A 20,003-nucleotide genomic window follows, 5' to 3' on the forward strand; every position below is an offset into this window, starting at 1 on the left:
GCAAGTGACCGGGGCGATGGCCGGCTCAGAGCTGAGTGGCTCCTCACCTGTTCGCAACATAGCGACCAATGAAACGAGACCGCCTGGTGTCATGTACTTGATGGGGAGGATGTAGGTTGAAGCTATTAATTAGTGCTGTCAGCTACGAAGCTATCGGAAGCTGCCTTCCGCGCCGATGCGCACCGCGTCATTTTCGCGCCATCGCGGCCGGAGCTCCAGGCGTCATCCTATGCAGCGCGTCCAAAGAAAGAGCTCTTCCCAAATAGCCCACCCACTCCTCTTGGCTTCTTGCCCATCTCAACAGTAGCCCTCTTATTGACGACCGCGAAACCACCTGTTCTTATGGCTTTCGCATTCGGATCAGTCTTGAATGCGCCACTTGGGGGCGCAGCGCCTATGGGCGTGGGCGGCGTGTTGGACATCTCAACAGCCTCTCTCTCCGCCCCAGACATCTCGGCGATCTGAGACGTTTGCGGCATCTGCGCAGGCATCCACTCTACCCTAATCGACTCATCACGACTAAGCTTCTGGTCGTCAAACCACAGCTCGAAGCGGATGTCTGCGGGCCCGATCAATACGCGTACCGAGTACTCGATGCGCAGATAGTGCTTCTGCAGCGACCAGAAGTGCTTGTTCTTCTCTTGGAACTTCTTCTCATCCGCTGCAGAGAGGTCTGAATTTATTTCGCAAAGGATGCGCGTGTCTGCGAGCTGTCAGAAAGCTGTTCACGGGTACGAGTGGAGCGGCAGAGCTCTTGTACACATACATTGGTTCATTTGATCTGGCAAGATTGCCGCATCCAAGTCACTCTCGATGACAGTTGTCGGAAACGCCCTTCTTGGATCGCCTGGGTCGACCTTCTTGATGAAGTTGTGTTCGATCGGTTTATCCACGCTTACTGGCGCGCCCTTCTTGACGAACCAAGCTATCGACTGCGTGATGTACAGTTTGTTGTTCAGTGGGTCTCGAACAAGTTCCTTCCCTTGATGCTCGGGGTTCCTCTTGTCATACGCAATCTTGCACACAGTGCCATACGACGCTCGACAACAACGCCATCCGAGGACCGATCGTGATGTCAGGATTTTTCGCATACGATCGCTTACGAGGCCCTTGCACACAGCGAGTTGTGGGTCAGGCGCTATGCTCACGGAGATGGACTCGGCGTTCGGGAAAGAGGTGCGCGCATAGTACTTTCGCAGCTGCGATTGCACATATGCGCTATTGCCTAATCCACCGCTGAGAACGAGATGTGCTACATGCTCTCTCGGAAATTTCTGAAAGAGCGATTGCAGCTGCGTGTCAATGAGCTTGAACAACTTCGCAATCTGCTTATCGAAGAGGCGCTGCAAGTCTTGCCGTTCAAAGGTCATCTCGCCGTTGCGAATTCGAACTTCCGGATCAGAGTTGCTGTACGTTTGCGGCACGCGTGGAATTCCTATACTGAATAACGGTGTGTCGTCTGGGGCGCCGTACTCACACTTTACAGCTTGGAAGTCTCGACTTTTCATCATCTCCCACCCGGCATCCGCAGGGTCGACCGGCAGAGGATTTGTGCTGTGTGCGAGCGTCAACCGGTGCATCACCAGCCTCTCAAACTCGTAATCGATAGCAGCAGAACCGATGGTCTCGCCAAACACGACGTCCATCTGCTGAAGATCGATAGCTTGGTTGACCGTGCCAGTGACTTTCAGCACACTAAGATCGGTTGTCCCACCTCCAGCGTCACAGACTAGTAAGACGTCGTTCTCGCGGAATATGCCCGGTGCTTCGGTGGACACATGTACCGCAGCGGCTTCGGCTTCAGTAAGACCTATCGCCACTTCGTGGTGCGGATGCGTCCCATACCCCGCCTCTTTCACCAGCCGTTTGAAGTTCTCCACTGTTGGCATCGGAGCCCATGTGGTCGGCACGCTGAAGATGAACTCAATTCTAGCCTCTTCCCAGCCGATGCCAGAAAGCTCTCCGCCAAGCTTGAACGACAAGTACTCGTACATCTTTCGCAGATAGTCGCCATACCACTTCTCAACCTCCTGTAGGTTTTCGGGCGCGCCTTCCGGATCTTCCATCTGCTTTCGGCGGAGCTTCTCTGGGTCGAGGCATGTCTTGAACCATTCCTTGTACTCCTTGTCGTCGGCCGCGGTCTCTGCAGCGGTTTCCGAAAGAAAGCCCCATGATGACGGATCTTTGGAACCAATTGGGTATACGACCACCGTGGGGACTTTGTTTTCATTCGCCTGGAATCGTCCAGGCCACTTCTGCACCCAGCGAACAGTTTCGCTGCCTATGGAGAGGTTTACATATGCCACGCCGGTACCTGGAGAGATGTATCAGCCTTGGACTGGTGTGGTAAAAAACACGTGATCCAACACAACGCACTAATCCGAATTGGGACTCGCCTCCCCGCGTGCCATTTCCCAGCCTCGCCAGAACTTACACGTCATTCCAAGGTCGACACCCACGATCATATGCGGTCGCTCGTTTCGCTCCATCTTGTCTCGTTGTCGGTGACGCGGTCTTTGTTGTTGCATTCCCGCCTGATCACGTATCTATAAGATGCAGAGACGATGCAGGTGCCTTGATGTGGCCCCTATGTCTCAGCCTTGCGGCACAGCATCTTCTCGACCGATCACAACACGCGCCATTTCGGCCCCCATGTATCTTGGACCCAAGAATACACACCTTATGCATGCCGAGTGCGCCTTGGGGGCCGCAACGAGGCACATTGTATTTACCGAGAAGCTAGCACATGGTCACTTCTCTCTTCGCCAATAACAGCTCAATTAGGATTGGTGCATGTGGATGCAACACCGGAACGGCTGGTTATCTTACGGAGATCGAAGTAAGCGCCCGAAACCTGTCTATGCTTTGAGCCTTAGGTCGTTACTGTTCATATTCGATTCCTCGCGCTCACAATCCCGCGTTGTACCATTTGGCCTGTCTCCACTGAACGACCACTCCTCAACCCTCAACATCCGTTGAACAATGACAAGTAACGCGGGCCCAGGTGCAGCCGCACCTACTCCTGTCATATCGTCAACTCAAACCCTCAGCGTGCCGGCGACATTGCAAGCCGACGGTGCCGTTGGGAATTTCACCGTTCCAGTCATTGCTGAAGGAGCGACAATTACGAACGTTCTCGTCCTGGTACCCACCGGACAAGGCATTCGTTTTGGCAAAGAATATGGACTATCACTACCGCCTGGCGAGATAAGGTCTGACGGGTTTTTCACCGTCTCATACATGATCAATCCCGCGCAGATCGTTTTCCATTCTGCTTCCCCCACGGCTACTCCAACACCAACGAATGCTGTGCCATCCTCTGGTGCGGCTCCAGCTGCTTCAATCACACCTGATCCACTACAACCATCCCTCTCCACACCTACATCTGGAACAACTTCTTCGACTCCAGCTGCGAAGCCGAATCCTCAACCGCAGACTACCAATGAAGGACTTTCAACAGGCGCAACCGCCGGGATTGCAATCGGGTGTTTTGCCGCAGGTGCCATACTAGCCGGACTCATTCTTTGGTTCTGCCGGCGTAAAAGAGGACGGTCAAGTACCCAATATCCTGCAGAGAATACATACGCATTGGCCTCACAAGAGAAAGGGTTTTCCGCCAATGCCATACCTTTGAGCACAAAACGATCGTCTGTAGCTGCTCTGGGTGGTGGCCTTCCTCAGCCTTTGGAAGACAAAGCCATCTCTGGCGATGTCTCGAAAATAAGTAATGCCATCAAGAATCACGTCCAGAGTTACTACCATACCAGCCGTGTTAACCCTGGTCTCATCGACTATGAGGACCTCCACGCACTTGGATCAGGTCTACCAGTCTCGGTTGGAACGCTCACCACATTGATCGGGAATGCTGCAACTAGAGAGATCGCGCTAAGATTCATCATCGCTTGGGTAATCATCTCGAAACTTCAACCCTCCAAAGATCCTACAAAGAGCCTCTTGCCGTCCGAAATCGCCCAATGCTACCAAGCCGTCGCATCTGGCGATCGTGGCTATCAAGGTATGCAATATAAATCCCTTCTTTGCCGTATATACAGTCACTAATATTCTTGAAGCTCAAACATCATTGATGGCGTGCTGGCGGGTCATGACTGCTGAGTTGATGCAGGCTAGCTACATTCGCAATCCCTTCGGTCCTTCCGACAGTCGACATGCAAGCATACAGGCAACGCTTGTGACACTAGACAATGTTCTACAGCCATACGCGGACTCGCGCATGAACAATGGCGAGCGCAAGCGGAATCTTGAGGAAGTACTGAAGCGGGCTGCACTTTTCGCTTTCACTCTGTTTTCCCAGCCTAGCGCATGGGAGTTCGAGTGGCAGGAGGAACAGGGTGTCACGTCAGGGGACTTGTGCATTTTCCCCGCTCTTGTGCAAGTAGCGGACGAGGCTGGCAATCCAGTCAGTCCGCCGCGGCCTTTCAGCGAGGCTGTGGTAAGACAGCTGGACGCATGAGTCGGTGGCTCATGCAGGGAGACCCTCGCGTACGACTGTGCTCACAGGTAGAACTTGTGCCACTCTCAAGAAGTTTCATGTTGCGAATGCCTCTAAGTTACCCGCTGTCGCAGTGATCGCGAAATTGCTATCGAATGGACCGAAGCTTTAGACCTGTGCTTATATCTTCATCTTCTCGCCAAACAGGAAAAGGCGATACGCTACGACCCTTGCACTTACACTCAAGACGGTCATTCATCGTGTTCGACATGCGAAGGCTTACGTGCAATGGCCAATCGGCTAGATCAACTCCTAGCCTGATCTCGCTTGTGCTTCCCTCTTCCGAACCCGCATCCTGCGCATGGGGGCCAATGTGGAATGTGTTTTGGCCCCCATTGCGGCGTAGTCCATGCAATCAGCATCCTTGCGGCGCAGCCCAATAGCGAGGTTTGGATCAAAAGACCAGTACCTTATAAGTAATTTATACCAAATCCGGCGAGGCGTCCCATGCACATTGGCATGATTATGCTGTGCGGCGTGAGACGACAACGCTCATGACTTTGCGGTACGGTGCCCGCGGCTGAGTTGTTGTTTTGCGCCCCCAACCAACACTTTACCGCTACATCGGTGCCGTGATCGACTGATAGCTATCCCATGTGTAGCTGTTAGCAAATACTTCCATCGGACAGGCCGACACACGAAACTGGAACACCAGCACATCCGCACCGGCTGTGCCTATTTCGAGCAAGTACTGCGTCATTATCTGCGGGGTTTGTCCTGGAGTACCTGGCGCATGTCGCCTGCTACCATTGCTTAGCCCATGCGCGCTACCAGCTACTTCCAGACTCTGTACAGCAATAGTACAATCAGCTTGAAGTAATACGAACGACGCTCATGCCAACTTTGACTTCGATGTTGCCCACTGCTGGCTTATTCCTACCGGAAACACTGCATCGGGCTGACCTCCCCACGTCAGCGCCTACGGAAACCGAAGGAACGAGGCTGAAGTATTTCCAACGCAAGATCGGGCGGCCGAAGCAGGAGCCTAGGAACTCTGAGGACCGGCGGCCATCAAATGCTATTCCGAGGGAAACGCCTGATGACATCTTATGCGACTTTCCAGCGATCCCGACTACCTACTACTTTGCGGACTATGTCCTTACCACCGAGAGGGCTTCTGCGGACACCATCGCTTTCGTGAGCATTATCCAACAAGTGCGACAAGATATCGATGAGGCGACGCGCCTTTTCATCTCATCGGCGGTTTCGAACTTCCTGGATGCTTACCCAAATAAGCGGAGATGGATCGAGACTTCCTTGCTCGAGGTGCGGCGTGCTCTCAATGAAATCGGCATGGATATGGACAAAGCCTGGGGCCACGATGGAGATGGTGGCACAGCTGCATCGAAGCTCAAGCTTGAGTGGGGTCTAAGAAACCAGAAGAAGATTCTGAAAAAGAAGCAGCTGTTAGATCAGTGCCACGCTCAGTTGACAGGTGCTATCTATGTCATGCAAACGGCAGAACTCTGTGGGAAGCCTGGTGCTATCGCAGAAACACCCATTTTCGAGGCTCCGGTACGACCTTGGGTACCTCATGATGAGAAAGACGCGCTACGTGGACCTTATTCGAGGCAGAAATACCGAACGAATCAGGCAAACGTGTCCGCATCAAATATTACACTGGCGTCTGAAGCTGAGAAGGATGACGTCGAAAGTGAGTATCATCCACGATAGACAAAAGTTCAGTCCAACTGACAACCTTTAGCCGGTAGTGTCAATTCGGTGCCTGTAGAGCTGGCCGGTAGTACGCCGGCTGACTTGGACATCGAGGAGAGGCATAATTCACAGAGCTTCCTGAGCCCTCAGGTATCCCGCGAATTCAATACTGAAAGTTCGACACTGTCCAGACGACCACGAGCACGCTCAGACTACTCCCGACAATCCGTCCTTCGGGAACCAAGACCTCGCGCCTCCATCGATGTCGCTCCTTCCTCCTCGAATAATGGCGATGCAACAATCGAGCGCACCGACTCCACTCTGTCCACACAAGCTACGGTCAGCGTGCCCATGGTAGCGAGACGGTATCGAGCAACATCGATAGACATCCAAAGGCATAGCGAAAAGCACAGGTCTTTGCCATCAGAGCTTCCTCATCTCAAGAGTCAGCCGTCACTTATCGATGATTTGGCTGACTATGTGATGCCTAGTGCGGCGAGTGAGAGGCTGCCGAGTAGAGAATGGCCAAACAGTCCAATAATTGCTATTCCATCGATCTCGGTGACGTCGACCCCAACAACCGGTAATACGTTACCTGTAGTCCCCGAGACAACGAATGCGACGATAGACGGTATATCAAACGCGACCAAGACTACTGCAGCTCAGCCATCGCCCCGCCAGCCTCCTACAAGTGGCGAAGGACTTGCGCAACCACCACAACATGAGAAGAGAGATGCGGACACGCCGTATGAGGACGACTTGAGCCTGCGACGAAATAGCTTTGCCTCTGTCGAGCGTACACCGTCGCCTATGTCTCACTATGCAACATCTATACACACTTTGCGATCGCCCAGTGCTCTTGTCAACGTTACCACTTTCACCGACGACGAGCCGGTTCGTCGCCCAAGTAGCCAGCGGCCGTCACAGCGCATGTCGAAAAGGCTGTCGCAAACGTCAAGTAGCAGATCTTTCAACGCGACACCGTCACCCACAATTACCACGGTCGCTGAAACTACAACAACATCTGGTACGGATGAGGAGGAGACTACCCTTCTGGTAACTGCACCGTCTTATCCTCCACCACCGCCGCCCCAGATCATAACCACGGAAACTTCGCAACCCATAGTCGCCAGCCCAACAGAGACGCCGGCGGAGCTAGACGATGACGACGTCGTGCTCTCCGTCCTTCAGCAACGACTTCGTAGCCACAAAATCGTCAAGACAATGGCTGAAGACTTGGTGCGACAGGCTTCCATTACAGAAGCGGCGCAACAGACAACGGATACGCAACAAGCCATACTTTCACCACCCGTATTGCACGAGCAACCAATTCCCACACCGAAACAAGAGTTGCGCGTAGAGGTACCACCCACTACCTCATCGGTCCCAGTTCAGGTAGAGATACCTCCCGTTCCGTCTGTTCCAGTGCAGGCAGAAAGTCTCCCAGCGCCTTCCAACGGAAGTCAGAACGGAGATGCTCCGAAGAAGCCCATGTCAGCGCAGGCTAAGCGAAGGGCTGCGCACGCACGGAGAATGCAACTAGCTTTTGGTGACGATACGACGGCTTGAAAAGGTGGTGTGTGGGATGGAGGTCGGCTAGCTGTATCTATAACATAATGATAATATGTGAACCAATCTTATCTTGTTCTCAAACCACTTCTTCGCATCAGTATATCAAGCCCTCTGAGGTGCGAAGGCGCAACCTATGTTAGCATCATGTTTTCATAGTCACCATTTGACATCACAAATCACACAGCAAGCAAGGAAACCTCGATCAGACAGTAAGACATGGCATTAAATCACATCTACCATCTATTTCCCCGGACCTTCCAGCGTCCTCATCTCAGCCCGTCAGACACATCAACCCACAAGAAAAACTCGCAGTAGGACCTCTGACCGGCCTTTCATATCGCAACCCCAATCATCTCCATGCAACCAAGATGCGACGGACAGGTACCAGAAGGAAGACCCGTTTATGCGGCGTAGGGAGCAGCGGTGACGGTAACGGCACGCTCGGTAACGGTAACGGTATTGATGCGATAGGTTGGCTTAGGCTCGAGATACACTTGGGTTTCGATGCCGGCGAAGGCAACGCCTGCGAAGAGGGCCAGGGTGGCGCCGAGGATGGTTGTGAATTGCATGTTTGCGGTCGGGTTGGGTTGCTGAGAAGGGAGTGTTAGGTGGAGTGATGGAGTGGTGGAAAGGGGAGGTAGTACGTTTTGTTCGTGGAGGCTGGGGACGTGTTAGCTATGTTCTGTTTGAGGTGATGAAGTGGATGTAATAAGAGGAGAGATCGTACTTTGAGTTTTTTTTTTGATCGAAGTCGAAAATGGTAGATTGAGGTCGAAGTGTTTGCGGATGAGAGACTTTAAGGGGGGATATGCCGTGTTTTATACTCTGACCCTGCATTATCCTCAGCCTTTGGGACTGATCTCAAGTATGGTCGTGTGTGGTTTGTTATTTTGGTTGCCATCCACTCCATCCACTGGTACTAACCCTCACGAATGAGAGAAATCGCAAGTATAATATACTGTCCATTGGTACTACGATGGGACGCAATGTAGCCACATAAAATTTCCGCAACACACAACCATCCCATACAAAAAGGTACGCCGCAAATGAGAGAGATCGCAAGCATCAGAGACTCTGCAAAACACAGCAATGTTTGGTTCCGGCCTCAGAGAAGCGGAGAGGGTGATGAGGCAGGGTCCAACCATTGTCAAGCACCTGAAGCTGGTACTCTTCGTCCCATGGCACTATAATGCGACTGTGGGGAAGCCGAAGGCGGAGCGGAGACAGACATGCAAATGAACAAAAGTGCCATACGTGTAGATGATTGATCTCGATGCGCTATCGAACGTGATTGCGTACTCCAATGGTACGCATTGAAGTATTGTCTCCGGTCTAATATAGCAGCTCAAGAATGATCGATCAGAGGTTTCGCCGGTCTCGATTTTCTTCGCTACGTTGCACTCCCAACACTTCTGCATGGGCAATTCGTGGAATTCATATTCGCGCAAGCGGACCTTGGGTCACACTTCGCGTTCGATTTCGCCCCCAGGGTCTCTCTACGACACTACATGTTTCGTTCCAATGCGTTCGGTGGCAGATGATATTGCTTACGTTATCAGTGAACATGCGCAGCATATTTTCACTGTACCAACGACCCGGTCGCTTCCCCACTGTACCTTGAGCAGAAGCATCGGCACACTGCAGCTAGAAACGCTGGCTCGCGTGGTATCGCATCAACGGTGGAGAATCAACACATTGCATGGAGAGGGACGGTGCTGCCACCTTGATCGAGTTCATTGTTACCTTAAGGGGTGCATTGTCGCATTAGCCAGGTGGTTGAGTTTGCCACTAGAGAAAGAGAAGACGTATTGATGATAATAATATGCACGAGGATGTGCGGAGAACGCTATAGCGGAAACAAACCACTCGACCCATGTGGTGGCCCAAAAACAGAGTGAGGCCATCTTCAATTACTTCCGCTAGGATAGCAAGATCTTATATGGAGATTGCGGGCCCAGCTGCCAAGGACGTTGAACTCACCAGATTTCCTTCCTCGTATAATTGCGGATACGTTGTGACGTGGCAGGAGAACATCTGTTGGATTTTGGGGTGTATCTAATCGGAACTGTGTGTCATGAATATATCGCAAATTGCCAATCATTGTATCACGATAGCGATGGTCGAAACCAGATCTGACCTCGGAGGTACCGCCACCAAAATTTATCGGCTGGTCGTCGGTCTCATGAATTGTGAGTACGTTGTGGGTATTGATTACAATTTAGTTCTGGTCAGAGTCGCAAAGTTAGCCAGGTGACAGAAGCTTTGCGACAGAGGTAGGCTTACTGTTCGGCTAAAGAGCCCCTTCCTCCACTTCCAATTCGCCGCCGAAGCGGGCGTGTCCCTTGAGTGAGAGTCTCTGTGACCTCAGTACGGTGAGCGTGCATATTTGCTGTGCCCCATGTTCGATCGCATGCAATGCATCTACATTTCGCTCAAGATTCTACGCGAGAAGGTCCGCAACGTTCATGGGCATTTCGTCGATCTGGGTAGAGTAGTACACTATGAGGATTAGCGGATGTCTGAAAGAAAAAGCTGAATAGTACTTACACTCAATGTCACGGAGGATGCGAACATCATCTTGAGTGACAAAGTTGATGGCTACACCCTTGCGTCCGAATCGTCCACTTCGACCAATCCTGTGGATGTAGTTCTCACGGTTCGATGGTAGATCGTAGTTGATGACGAGCGACACTTGTTGCACGTCAATACCACGCGCCCATACATCGGTCGAGATGAGCACGCGAGAGTTGGCCTGACGGAAGTCGGCCATAATGCTGTCTCGCTCCTTCTGCGGCATCTCTCCGTGCATAGAGGATACAGTGAAGTTGGCGTCGCGCATCTTGTCCGTCAACCAGTCAACCTTGCGGCGCGTGTTGCAGAAGATGACTGCTTGTGTGATGGTGAGTGTGTCGTAGAGATCGCACAGGGTGTCGAATTTCCACTCTTCCTTCTCGATAGCGATGAAGTATTGCTTGAGGCCCTCTAGCGTCAATTCGTCGCGCTTAACCAGAATGCGCACGGGGTCCGTCATGAATTTAGTTGTCATCTCGAGCACATCGTATGGGAGGGTGGCCGAAACGACAACAACTTGGGTGGCAGGTGGGAGGTAGCGGTAGACATCGTAGATTTGCTCGCGGAAACCTCGGTTGAGGAGCTCGTCGGCCTCATCGAGAACGAGCATCTTGATGTTGCGTGTGCGGAGGTTGCGGCGGCGAATCATGTCGGCTACACGTCCTGGGGTTCCAGAGACAACGTGCTGGCCGTAGTCGAGCTTGCGGATATCCTCGCCGACGTTTGTTCCTCCGACGCAAGGATGGCATTGCACGTTCATGTAATCGCCGAGACCCATGATAACCTGCTGGATCTGGGTCGCAAGTTCGCGAGTGGGTGACAGTACGAGTGCTATATCTCATCAGCAAAGTTCTATTTCGCATATCTGTTATGACGTACCCTGTGTCTCGCGCACAGCCGTGTCGATGACCTGGAGGATGGAGATGGAAAAAGTCGCGGTCTTTCCTGTTCCGGACTGCGCCTGAGCGATGGTGTCGCGGCCCTTGCAGATTTGAACGATGGCGCGCGACTGCACAGCTGAGGGCGACTCGTATCCGTAGGCGTAGATACCGCGTAGCAAGTTCTCCTTCAGGTGCATGGCCTCGAAGGTAGGCGCGACCGTGACCTCCTTGGAGGTGGAGAACTCGATCTTGTCGTCGGCATTTCGGTCGATTCCGTCCGCCATCTTGAATGTGAAGCCGGGGTTGGTATGGGTGATTGGTAGTTTTCGAGTCGTCCGCGATGTGCAACAAAGTTTGGAGCAGTTGCGCCTCAGCTTTGCGGAGGGCCGGAGCCTCGGCGCGCTAGCCCCGTTGACTAGCGCGTTCTGCGATTTATGTCGCCGCGACAGGCTCCACCACCAGCTCGACATCGTCACCGCCGCAAAGGTCTGCACATCTACTACCGAACCGCTGCTATACCAAGACTCATAGTTACTCTAGGCGACCGCAAGCATGCTTTTGGAAGATCAGCGCCAACTCCACGAGGACCTCGAGCGCCTCGAGGACGCCGCTGCCGAGCGACTCCTAGAAGACCCCCCGCATGTAGGCATTACCCTCGCGTCCGTCGCGAACTGCGTGCTAACATCTCATCAGATTCGCGATCGCCTCGCACGTGACCACGACATTGCGCGATTCCTGGAGCAGATCGAGAGCCAGTCGAGCCGCCTACTGAGGATCTACCAGGATGAGGACAGCAAGAAGGAGGACGAGGTGCGCGGTCTCACCCACGGCGACCCCATGGAGTCCTTCATGAAGGAGATCGCATCCATCAAGGACTTCCACAGCCGATACCAGAACGAGCCTGTCGAGAACCTGGAGAAGGCCTACAAGAAACGCTCACCCGAAGACCACACGGCGTCCATCGCAGCCATCGACTCCATGTTCACCGGCGAGGAGGGTTTTGGTCGCTTCTTCGACCTGACGACTCTGCACGAGCAGTACCTCAACCTTCCCGTTCAGCAAAACGCGCGCCGTCTGACCTATCTGGAGTACCTCGACAAGTTCGATATCTTTACCCCTCCGCAATGCAACATCCGGCGCGAACAGAAGAAATCAGAGGCCTACTTTCATTACCTGAAAGCTCTACAAGATTACCTCGAGAGCTTCATGCGACGGACAAAGCCGCTAGAGAACCTGGATAAGCTCTTCACCAGCTTCGACAAAGAGTTCGAGGAGGCATGGGAGAAAGACGCAGTTCCAGGCTGGGAGAAAAAGTCCACGGCGTCTGCACCGGTCAACGGTGAGGCGCAGGGTGAGGGCATCTGGTGCTCAGCCTGCAAGAAAGGCTTCTCAAAAGAGACTGTTTACGAAGCACATTTGTCAGGCAAGAAACACAAGAAGGCGCTACAAGAAAGCCAGAACGGCGCGCAGGATGCTGAGAAGCAGGCGAACGGTGCCTCCTCAGACTTGCAACGCTTCAAGGAGCGTGCAGTCGCAGAGCGCGAATTCAGGATACGGAAGCTCGCTGCAGCCATGCAGACGGAGCGCGGCGACACCAAGGTCAACGTCGAGCGGAAGCAGGGTATGACCGAGCGCGAGCGACAACAAGAGCTGGAGCAACTGTACGCCGAGCAACCCGAGAACGGCGGAGAAAAGGAGGACAACGAATCCGACAGCGAAGACAAGATCTACAACCCGCTCAAGCTACCACTCGCTTGGGACGGCAAGCCCATCCCCTTCTGGCTGTACAAGCTCCACGGTCTGGGCGTCGAATTCCCCTGCGAGATTTGCGGAAACTTCGTATACATGGGCAGGCGCGCATTCGACAAGCACTTCAACGAGCCTCGCCACATCCACGGTCTCAAGTGTCTCGGCATTACCAATACCACCCTCTTCCGAGAGATTACAAGCATACAAGAAGCTGAGGAGCTGTGGCGCAAGATCCAGAAGGACCAGAAGAAACAGAAGCTGCTTGCAGAGAACGTTGTCGAGATGGAGGATAACGAGGGTAACGTTATGCCCGAGAAGGTCTACCGGGATTTGGCTGCCGCGGGCATGTTGTGAGTGGTCACATTGCTTCGGCATGTACGCCGTTATTGCCCTAGTCTTTTTCAAATGGGGAATAGGCTTTTGGGTCACCACCTTGTCAAACGAATACTTCGATTCCAGCATCTTCGAGCGATACACGCCAGGCAATGGCGAATTCGGAGGAACCCAGGGTCACTCCAGTAAGTCAAAGAGCGTTGCTTTTGTTCTACCGGTGCCACTACACCAATTTCTTGTTCTTCATCCGAGCATTGTTCTTGTTTTTGGTGTCTGCTTTTCACCTCAAGAAGAGCTAATAAGCCAGAAAACTATGCATGGCTGGCGTTATGGAGTTGCGTCCACAGAAATGCCTCTTCGTTAGGACGAGAGCGCGTATGAGAGACATGTAAAATAAGAGATATTCAGAAATATGGTTCTGTTGGTGACTATGTAGTCTGAATAAAAAAAAACACGTCAATACTGTATCACTCCGCTTGTTTTTGGTGCTTGTACCGACCCAAGCGAACTCATCCTTGGTTGCAATGAAAATGAGCTCCCCATGGCTTCAGCGTCTCGACGCTCCTCGTTCGGAGCTGAAGATCCGTCGACATAGAACTGCAATGACATAGCCAAAGTCGGAGCTGGTCTACCCACTGGCGATTAAGACAGTTGACGATCCTTCATTGCTGGAAATCGCTATCCCGGGCCCGAACATTGTGCCGCTGTCGAAGCACGTCCCGGATCTTTGATGAGTGTTTGGTCGATTCGGGGTTGGCAGGATGGCAGTTTGATGGACCTCATGCCGTAGTAGGATGTAAGGTGTGCTATCGAGACTCGTCCGCAATCCCACCACGCGTCTAGTGGCTCTTGCGGCTGATGCAATTGTACTTGAACCGAGTTGGCCTGATCGACTCTCGTGTCCATATCCATGTCGTTTCCCACTTTTCTTGTGTCGTGTCTTCGTGTCTTTCGAAGTCCAAATCTTCTCAGACGGGCTGAACGTGCGTGTGCGGCCGACAACACTCAGCTATCAACACGCTACTACCGTAGCCGGCAGGAAACAGGACAGAAAGTGCGTGCAGGACATCCTGGATAGAGGGGCGATCCTTGCTAGCGTGTGCTAACATTGGCATGAATAGGTGCGGAAACCTGGTGGTATTGATAGTACGACTTGCATCTTGGGAAAATGCCTCTTTCCAGGAGATTTTGTTCAACGGCTCCATCCAATCTTGTATGCAATCTAGATTTGCCTGGAACGACCACCCTCTCTGCAACCAAGGGCATGAAGTCTCTCGTGAGAATGGGATAAAACAATAGCTCATCTCGAGGAATATGCACCCCAACGAGAATATGTCCTCCGACCGTCCGCAGGGCTGTCGATTCGCTCGTTCTGGAGCCTGGTACTTGGTAGTAGTTATATCACCACCGCTGGTGACGCTACTGCTCTGTTCGGACATGTCGGCAGACCAGCCAAAGTCTGCCAACCAGAGCCCTTGAGATGAGAGAAGTATTTGGGAGGGCTTGAGATCCTTATGTCGAATCTGGTTCTCGTGGATATAGGCAACAGCGTTGGCTATGCAGCTAAAACTACGCCTGATAAGATCGCCACACAGGAATAGCAGTTGCTCGACCTCGCGTCGCAAGGGGAGAGTTGTTCCAGTAACATTGATCAAGCCCCACGTTGTGAGGACAAGAAGTGGCTCCATCGCCGCACGAATGCTTTCCACTATCGCGCTTGCTGGTTGAAGCGGCTTAGTGCCAGCTGTAACGAGATGGTCCAAGTAGCATTGTTTTAAGACGTTAAAGTCATGGAGCAGCGCTGCAAGGTCCGTCCGAGCAACCGGCCAGATCAACATGCCAATCTCAAATCCACCTCTTTGTTTGTGCACATAGGATCCTATCAGCTCCACAACATGCTGATGGCGAGACTTTGACATTCTACCGAGGATCTTGATCTCGTTGAGCTGCTGGGGAGTCATCCGGCGCGTGTAGGTGCGTTTCAAGGCCAGAGGCACGCCATCAATGTGTGTCTCATGAACGACTCCGACACCGCCCCCACCCAGTCTCTGGCCTATAGTGAACGGCAGTGGGTCCTCACGTGCCAGTTCCAACTGAGGTTCGCCGTTGAAGTTGCGGTTCCAAGCTGCGATGGCTGACTGTGGAGTCGAATCTTCCTTCACAACAATAAAGTCATCATCTGCGGTTGACTGATCATCATCAACTGGGTAGGTGCTTCGAGATTTGGCGTGTAGGCTCGCATCTTCTTTGTTGGCGTGATCTCCGGAGTCGTCACTATCTTGTTCTGCTGCTTCCGCTTCTTCTTCTTCTTCGTCGTCGTTACTGGCCTGTGAACCTTCGTCTTTTTCTTGTTCTTCCTCATCGCTTGTCTCATATTCTTCATCACTTGTGTCAAGCCGCTCCCTCCAACCTTCCGCCTCCAATGGCCCAAGTCCGGGCCATTGACGATATGGATCGTCCACCGTACGATACCGCCTGCGAGCGAATGGGGCCAAAAGAGTCCCGGACCATGGTGAGGAGTTCGACGGGTTGCCGTGAGCCATTTCTCGTGGTCGTACAAAAGCGACGACGATGAAAATTGCGCAGGCAATGTATGATAAGAGGAAGCATGGCGTAGATGGACACGTCGTGATGCGCGTCTGCAGGGCGGGGCAGGGGTGCTTCCTTCCTGGTTCAGGCTTACTCCAATAGAAGGGAAGTGGCGTTCCAGCCTTGGGGGCAAGTGCCAACGCAAGAAAAAATGACTGGCGGGCGCATGAGAAACCGACGAATTGTGATGTCTTTACACCATACCACCGACGTTTGAGGCAAACAAGACGCGTTCCGACTGGCGCACACAGTACATAAGCTTCATGAAGTTCGCGTACCTACATCTACAATACAAGCTACTGTTCCAAAAACTCCCACAACCCCTCTCCATTGACAAAATCACCCCAAATAACATTAACAAGCCAATAATCCTGCCTCAACTTTCCAAGCAATGTGCTACTCGCACTCCTCGGCGGGTAAATCCTCTGCCACTCCCTGAAGATACTGAACGCCTCGTCAAGCCAACTCCTAAAACTGACAGCCTCAATGATAGTAGGCGTGACAATCTCTTTACCTGCAAAAGTACCCCAAGTAACAGGGTTCACACCATCTTCTTGACTAGCTTCAAACTCTCCGGCGGCGTTGCCAGCGAAGTAGGTGACTTGCTCATGGGCGTCGAGCTTAGGTTTGAGGGTGGCAAATTCGGAGGCGGGGATGAAGAACTCGACGAACGGCTTTTGGAAGACGTAGCCGTTCTTGGGGCCCCAGCCGAAGACGGAATCGGTGGATTTGACGCCGTTGACGGCGGGTTGAGAGGCGACTGTCCACCAGCCCTTTGCGTTGAGGGCGAGTAGCTGCTTGCTGATGGTCAGTGTCTCGGGAGACAAACTTTGTTCGCTCCAGGGTATGGCCTCAAGGTCTCCTTCGATGTGGCGGCGGAAGAGTTTCGAGATGTCATCCTTCTCGACTGGGTGGCCCCAGAGCTTGAGAGCTTGCGGTGTTGAGACGTGGAGGGTTGGACCGTAACCATCAATCTCACCAAAGGCAGGCGAACGTGCATCCCCCCAACGGCCGTTAGGGAAGTCATCCCAAGTTGCTTCACGGCCCAGCGAGCCTTCGCCCTCTGATATTGCCAGTGTGTTCGCCCGAGTGTTGATCGGGCCCCTTGGTACACCAGCTTCCTCCTCCGTAGCTTCGTACGAGTGATTGCTTGACTTGGCCGCGGATGGGTGTGATATTATCACTCTGTTGTGCGGGCCGGAATTGACAGCAGATGATCGTCGCCTGCGCGGCATTATGCCGTTTGGTGGCGGCTCAAGGTTGATGGCGGGCGTGGTCTCGACAATGACATCGTCGTCGTCTTCGATAGTCGATGGTATGAGGTGAGTGTCTTCAACGATGTGCGACACGGCTTTCTCCAGATTCAGCGTGTAAAAATGGAATCCTCTCCTGCAAGTATCCGGCCGAGCCTTGATGTGTTCCACCATTTCGTCCATAATCTTGACGCCAACTTGCTTCACCATTTCATCGTCGCTCTTTACCGCGTCCAGTCGCTTCAGCATATCCGACGGCAGCTTCGCATGCGATAGTTTCGTTGTCCTGAGCAAAATCTTGTACGATTGTATTGGCATCAGCCCAGGTATGATCGGTATCGTCTTAAACACTCCGCTCTCGTGCTCCCTCAGCATCTTCTCGAACTTGTCGTACGCCTCAACATCGTAGAAAAGCTGGGTCATGATGAAATCTGCGCCAGCCTTGGTCTTCTCAATCAGGTATGGCAGGTCGTGCAGCGGATCTTGATCCTTGGGATGACTCTGATCCGAGTGGCCTTCTGGATACGCAGCGACACCAATGCAGAAATAGTCTCCGTACTCTTTCCGGATGTATTTGACCAGATCAATTGCCCAAGTGAAGTCCTTGTTCGAGTCTTGTTCCGGCGGCGTCCCTTCGTCCCTGTACTCGTCGCTGCGCGGCGCGTCACCCCTCAGCGCCAGGATGTTCCGTATGCCCAGCACCTTTGCCTGTTCGAGCGCGTCGTCGATGAGCTGGCGGTTCATATTCGTGCACGTGAGATGTAGACATGTTGTGAGGCCTAATTGGCGCTGGCATATCTCTGCGAGTTCGAGCGACTTGGTGGCTGTGGATCCGCCGGCACCCCAGGTAACGGTGACGAAGAGAGGTCGAAGAGCCTGCGACATGCGCTCTAAACGTGTTTGGAGGTTCGCGAATCCCTAGAGAATCATTAGCGACCGATTCCTCTTTCATGGTGTTCTTCCCCAATCCATACTGCGGCCCTCCACATTCGTCGCGTGCGAGCGGGGCAAACTCACCATGGCCGTCTTGGGCGGGAAGAACTCGAGCGAGAAGTAGTTGGCGCCATCGGGCAGCGCGTTGATCTTATCCGTAATCCGCTCCATCGTGAAGGCGCGACTGAGGGTAGAGGGAAAGGTGGTGTGGCGGACGACGTTGTGTCATGGCTGCAAGTGATGGAAACAAAAAGTTGACCCGCCGCTCATCTAGAAGGCGCGGGTGGGGCACGCGATCGACGGTCAGGATCATTATCCTTTATCGGCGCATGCGTGCCACACTGGGCATTAGGAAGCACCGACACGACTATCCGACAATGGAGTCACTGTCAGTGAAAGCTACATGGTGTTGAACGTAGAATGGGCAATAGCTGCAGTTACACTGTTGCCCACGTTGACCAGGCATTCAGATGGAAAGTGTCGTGCAAGAACAGCAGCCTTCATTCCGCGTAGTTCAGTCGCTCAGTCATCTTCTGCGCGCGATACTATCATATATCCCAGAAGCTTCACACTAATTTACAATCCATCAATGGACGAGGCGCACGACGATCAACATGCCCTCACCCTGTACGTACAACTGTCGGGGCGGGGTCCCGGATGCCAACCCATCACTTGATGCAGGTGCAGCAACTTGCATTGCATAAGTAGTCATTACATTCGTTGCTTCTGACAAGAGCAACGAGTCGAGCCGAACTCAATCTCACCGCATGTTTGTGCTCAATTTCATCTTTACAGGATTGAATCTCAGAAAGGTACCACCACAATGCTCCCATCCATCCCCAGCCTAATCATCCTCTTAGCACACACAACCGCAACCATAGCCAACATGACACACCCCCTCCCCCAAAGAATAGACGTCCACTCACACTTCCTCCCACCCTTCTACCGCACCGCCCTCGCCGAAAACGGGCACACACATCCCGACGGCATGCCCGCGATCCCTTCCTGGTCTCCGCCCCAACACCTCGAAATGATGAAAACAGCCAACGTCTCCAAATCCATACTCTCCATCTCCAGCCCGGGGACAAATATCAACCTGCACGATCCGGAATTAGCAATCGATCTAACACGGCAATGCAACGCCTACGCTTCGTCTTTGAAGCAGCAACATCCAGAAAAGTTTGGTGTTTGGGCTGCACTGCCGTTACCGGATGTTGAAGCGAGTTTGAAAGAGATAGAGAAGTGTGTTGAGGAAGGAGTCGAGGGCTTTGGCTTACTAACGAATTACCATGGGATTTATGTGGGAGATGAAGCAATGGACGCAGTCTTCGATAAACTGAACGAAATCAGCGCGACGGTATTCATTCATCCAACGAAACCGTGTATTAGGAACGTCGGTGGCAACAGTTCTAGCGACGACTCGCCTCAGACGACAGACGCTCTTCCATTTGGCGAGCAGTACCCCGTCCCGATATTCGAGTTCTTCTTCGATACTGCAAGGGCGGTTATCAATCTCTTCAGCACAGGGACGGTGGACCGGTGTCCGAACATCAAGTTCATCATCCCGCATTCTGGCGGTGCGTTACCGCCGCTTATGACACGGTTCATCCAGTTCTCCAGCGTGGTGCCGGGCGGGAGGGTCTTGAATGCTTCGACGGTGCGGAAGCAGCTCGATACGCAATTTTATTTTGATCTCGCGGGATTTGTGTTTGATGGAGAGAGCGGGGGGCAGGGGCAGTTGAAGGCGTTTGTTGAAGGGTTTGAGATTTCGTATGAGAGGTTGCTGTATGGGAGTGATTTTCCTTTTACGAAGACGCAGTTTGTGAAGGCGTTTGCGGAAAGGATGAAAGATGGGTTGGAGAGCTTGTTTGGAGAGAAGGAGAGAGATGCGATCTATCAGGGTAATGCAGTTAAGTTGTTAGACAACGGGAAAAACAAGATATGAAAAGGTGGTAA

General features: G+C 52.8%; 7 protein-coding genes across 7 annotated transcripts; 4 read left to right on the top strand and 3 right to left on the bottom strand.

Annotated features, from left to right (window-relative positions):
• Window positions 1-227: 227 nt before the first annotated feature.
• J4E93_005321 (uncharacterized protein) lies at window positions 228-2,489 on the bottom strand (the record flags this gene model as incomplete). Its single annotated transcript, XM_049343242.1, has 3 exons — window positions 228-703; window positions 767-2,314; window positions 2,435-2,489. 3 exons carry the CDS (start codon window positions 2,487-2,489, stop codon window positions 228-230), a joined length of 2,079 nt encoding a protein of 692 aa, XP_049199335.1.
• A 493-nt stretch (window positions 2,490-2,982) lies between these two features.
• J4E93_005322 (uncharacterized protein) lies at window positions 2,983-4,471 on the top strand (the record flags this gene model as incomplete). Its single annotated transcript, XM_049343243.1, has 3 exons — window positions 2,983-3,322; window positions 3,656-4,015; window positions 4,071-4,471. 3 exons carry the CDS (start codon window positions 2,983-2,985, stop codon window positions 4,469-4,471), a joined length of 1,101 nt encoding a protein of 366 aa, XP_049199336.1.
• An 873-nt stretch (window positions 4,472-5,344) lies between these two features.
• On the top strand, window positions 5,345-7,735 carry J4E93_005323 (uncharacterized protein; the record flags this gene model as incomplete). Its single annotated transcript, XM_049343244.1, has 2 exons — window positions 5,345-6,164; window positions 6,216-7,735. 2 exons carry the CDS (start codon window positions 5,345-5,347, stop codon window positions 7,733-7,735), a joined length of 2,340 nt encoding a protein of 779 aa, XP_049199337.1.
• A 2,443-nt stretch (window positions 7,736-10,178) lies between these two features.
• Window positions 10,179-11,474, bottom strand: FAL1 (RNA helicase; the record flags this gene model as incomplete). Its single annotated transcript, XM_049343245.1, has 3 exons — window positions 10,179-10,237; window positions 10,286-11,140; window positions 11,189-11,474. 3 exons carry the CDS (start codon window positions 11,472-11,474, stop codon window positions 10,179-10,181), a joined length of 1,200 nt encoding a protein of 399 aa, XP_049199338.1.
• A 268-nt stretch (window positions 11,475-11,742) lies between these two features.
• On the top strand, window positions 11,743-13,293 carry J4E93_005325 (uncharacterized protein; the record flags this gene model as incomplete). Its single annotated transcript, XM_049343246.1, has 2 exons — window positions 11,743-11,832; window positions 11,884-13,293. The coding sequence occupies 2 exons, from the start codon at window positions 11,743-11,745 to the stop codon at window positions 13,291-13,293; spliced, it is 1,500 nt and encodes a 499-aa protein (XP_049199339.1).
• A 2,864-nt stretch (window positions 13,294-16,157) lies between these two features.
• J4E93_005326 (uncharacterized protein) lies at window positions 16,158-18,218 on the bottom strand (the record flags this gene model as incomplete). The annotated part of the gene is made up of 2 exons (XM_049343247.1): window positions 16,158-18,032; window positions 18,132-18,218. 2 exons carry the CDS (start codon window positions 18,216-18,218, stop codon window positions 16,158-16,160), a joined length of 1,962 nt encoding a protein of 653 aa, XP_049199340.1.
• A 715-nt stretch (window positions 18,219-18,933) lies between these two features.
• Window positions 18,934-19,992, top strand: J4E93_005327 (uncharacterized protein; the record flags this gene model as incomplete). Its single annotated transcript, XM_049343248.1, has 1 exon — window positions 18,934-19,992. One exon carries the CDS (start codon window positions 18,934-18,936, stop codon window positions 19,990-19,992), a length of 1,059 nt encoding a protein of 352 aa, XP_049199341.1.
• Between the last annotated feature and the right edge of the window lie 11 nt (window positions 19,993-20,003).

The sequence above is a fragment of the Alternaria ventricosa genome, assembly GCF_023758065.1.
Source record: "Alternaria ventricosa strain BMP 2768 chromosome Unknown scaffold_8, whole genome shotgun sequence".
Lineage (NCBI taxonomy): Eukaryota > Fungi > Ascomycota > Dothideomycetes > Pleosporales > Pleosporaceae > Alternaria > Alternaria ventricosa.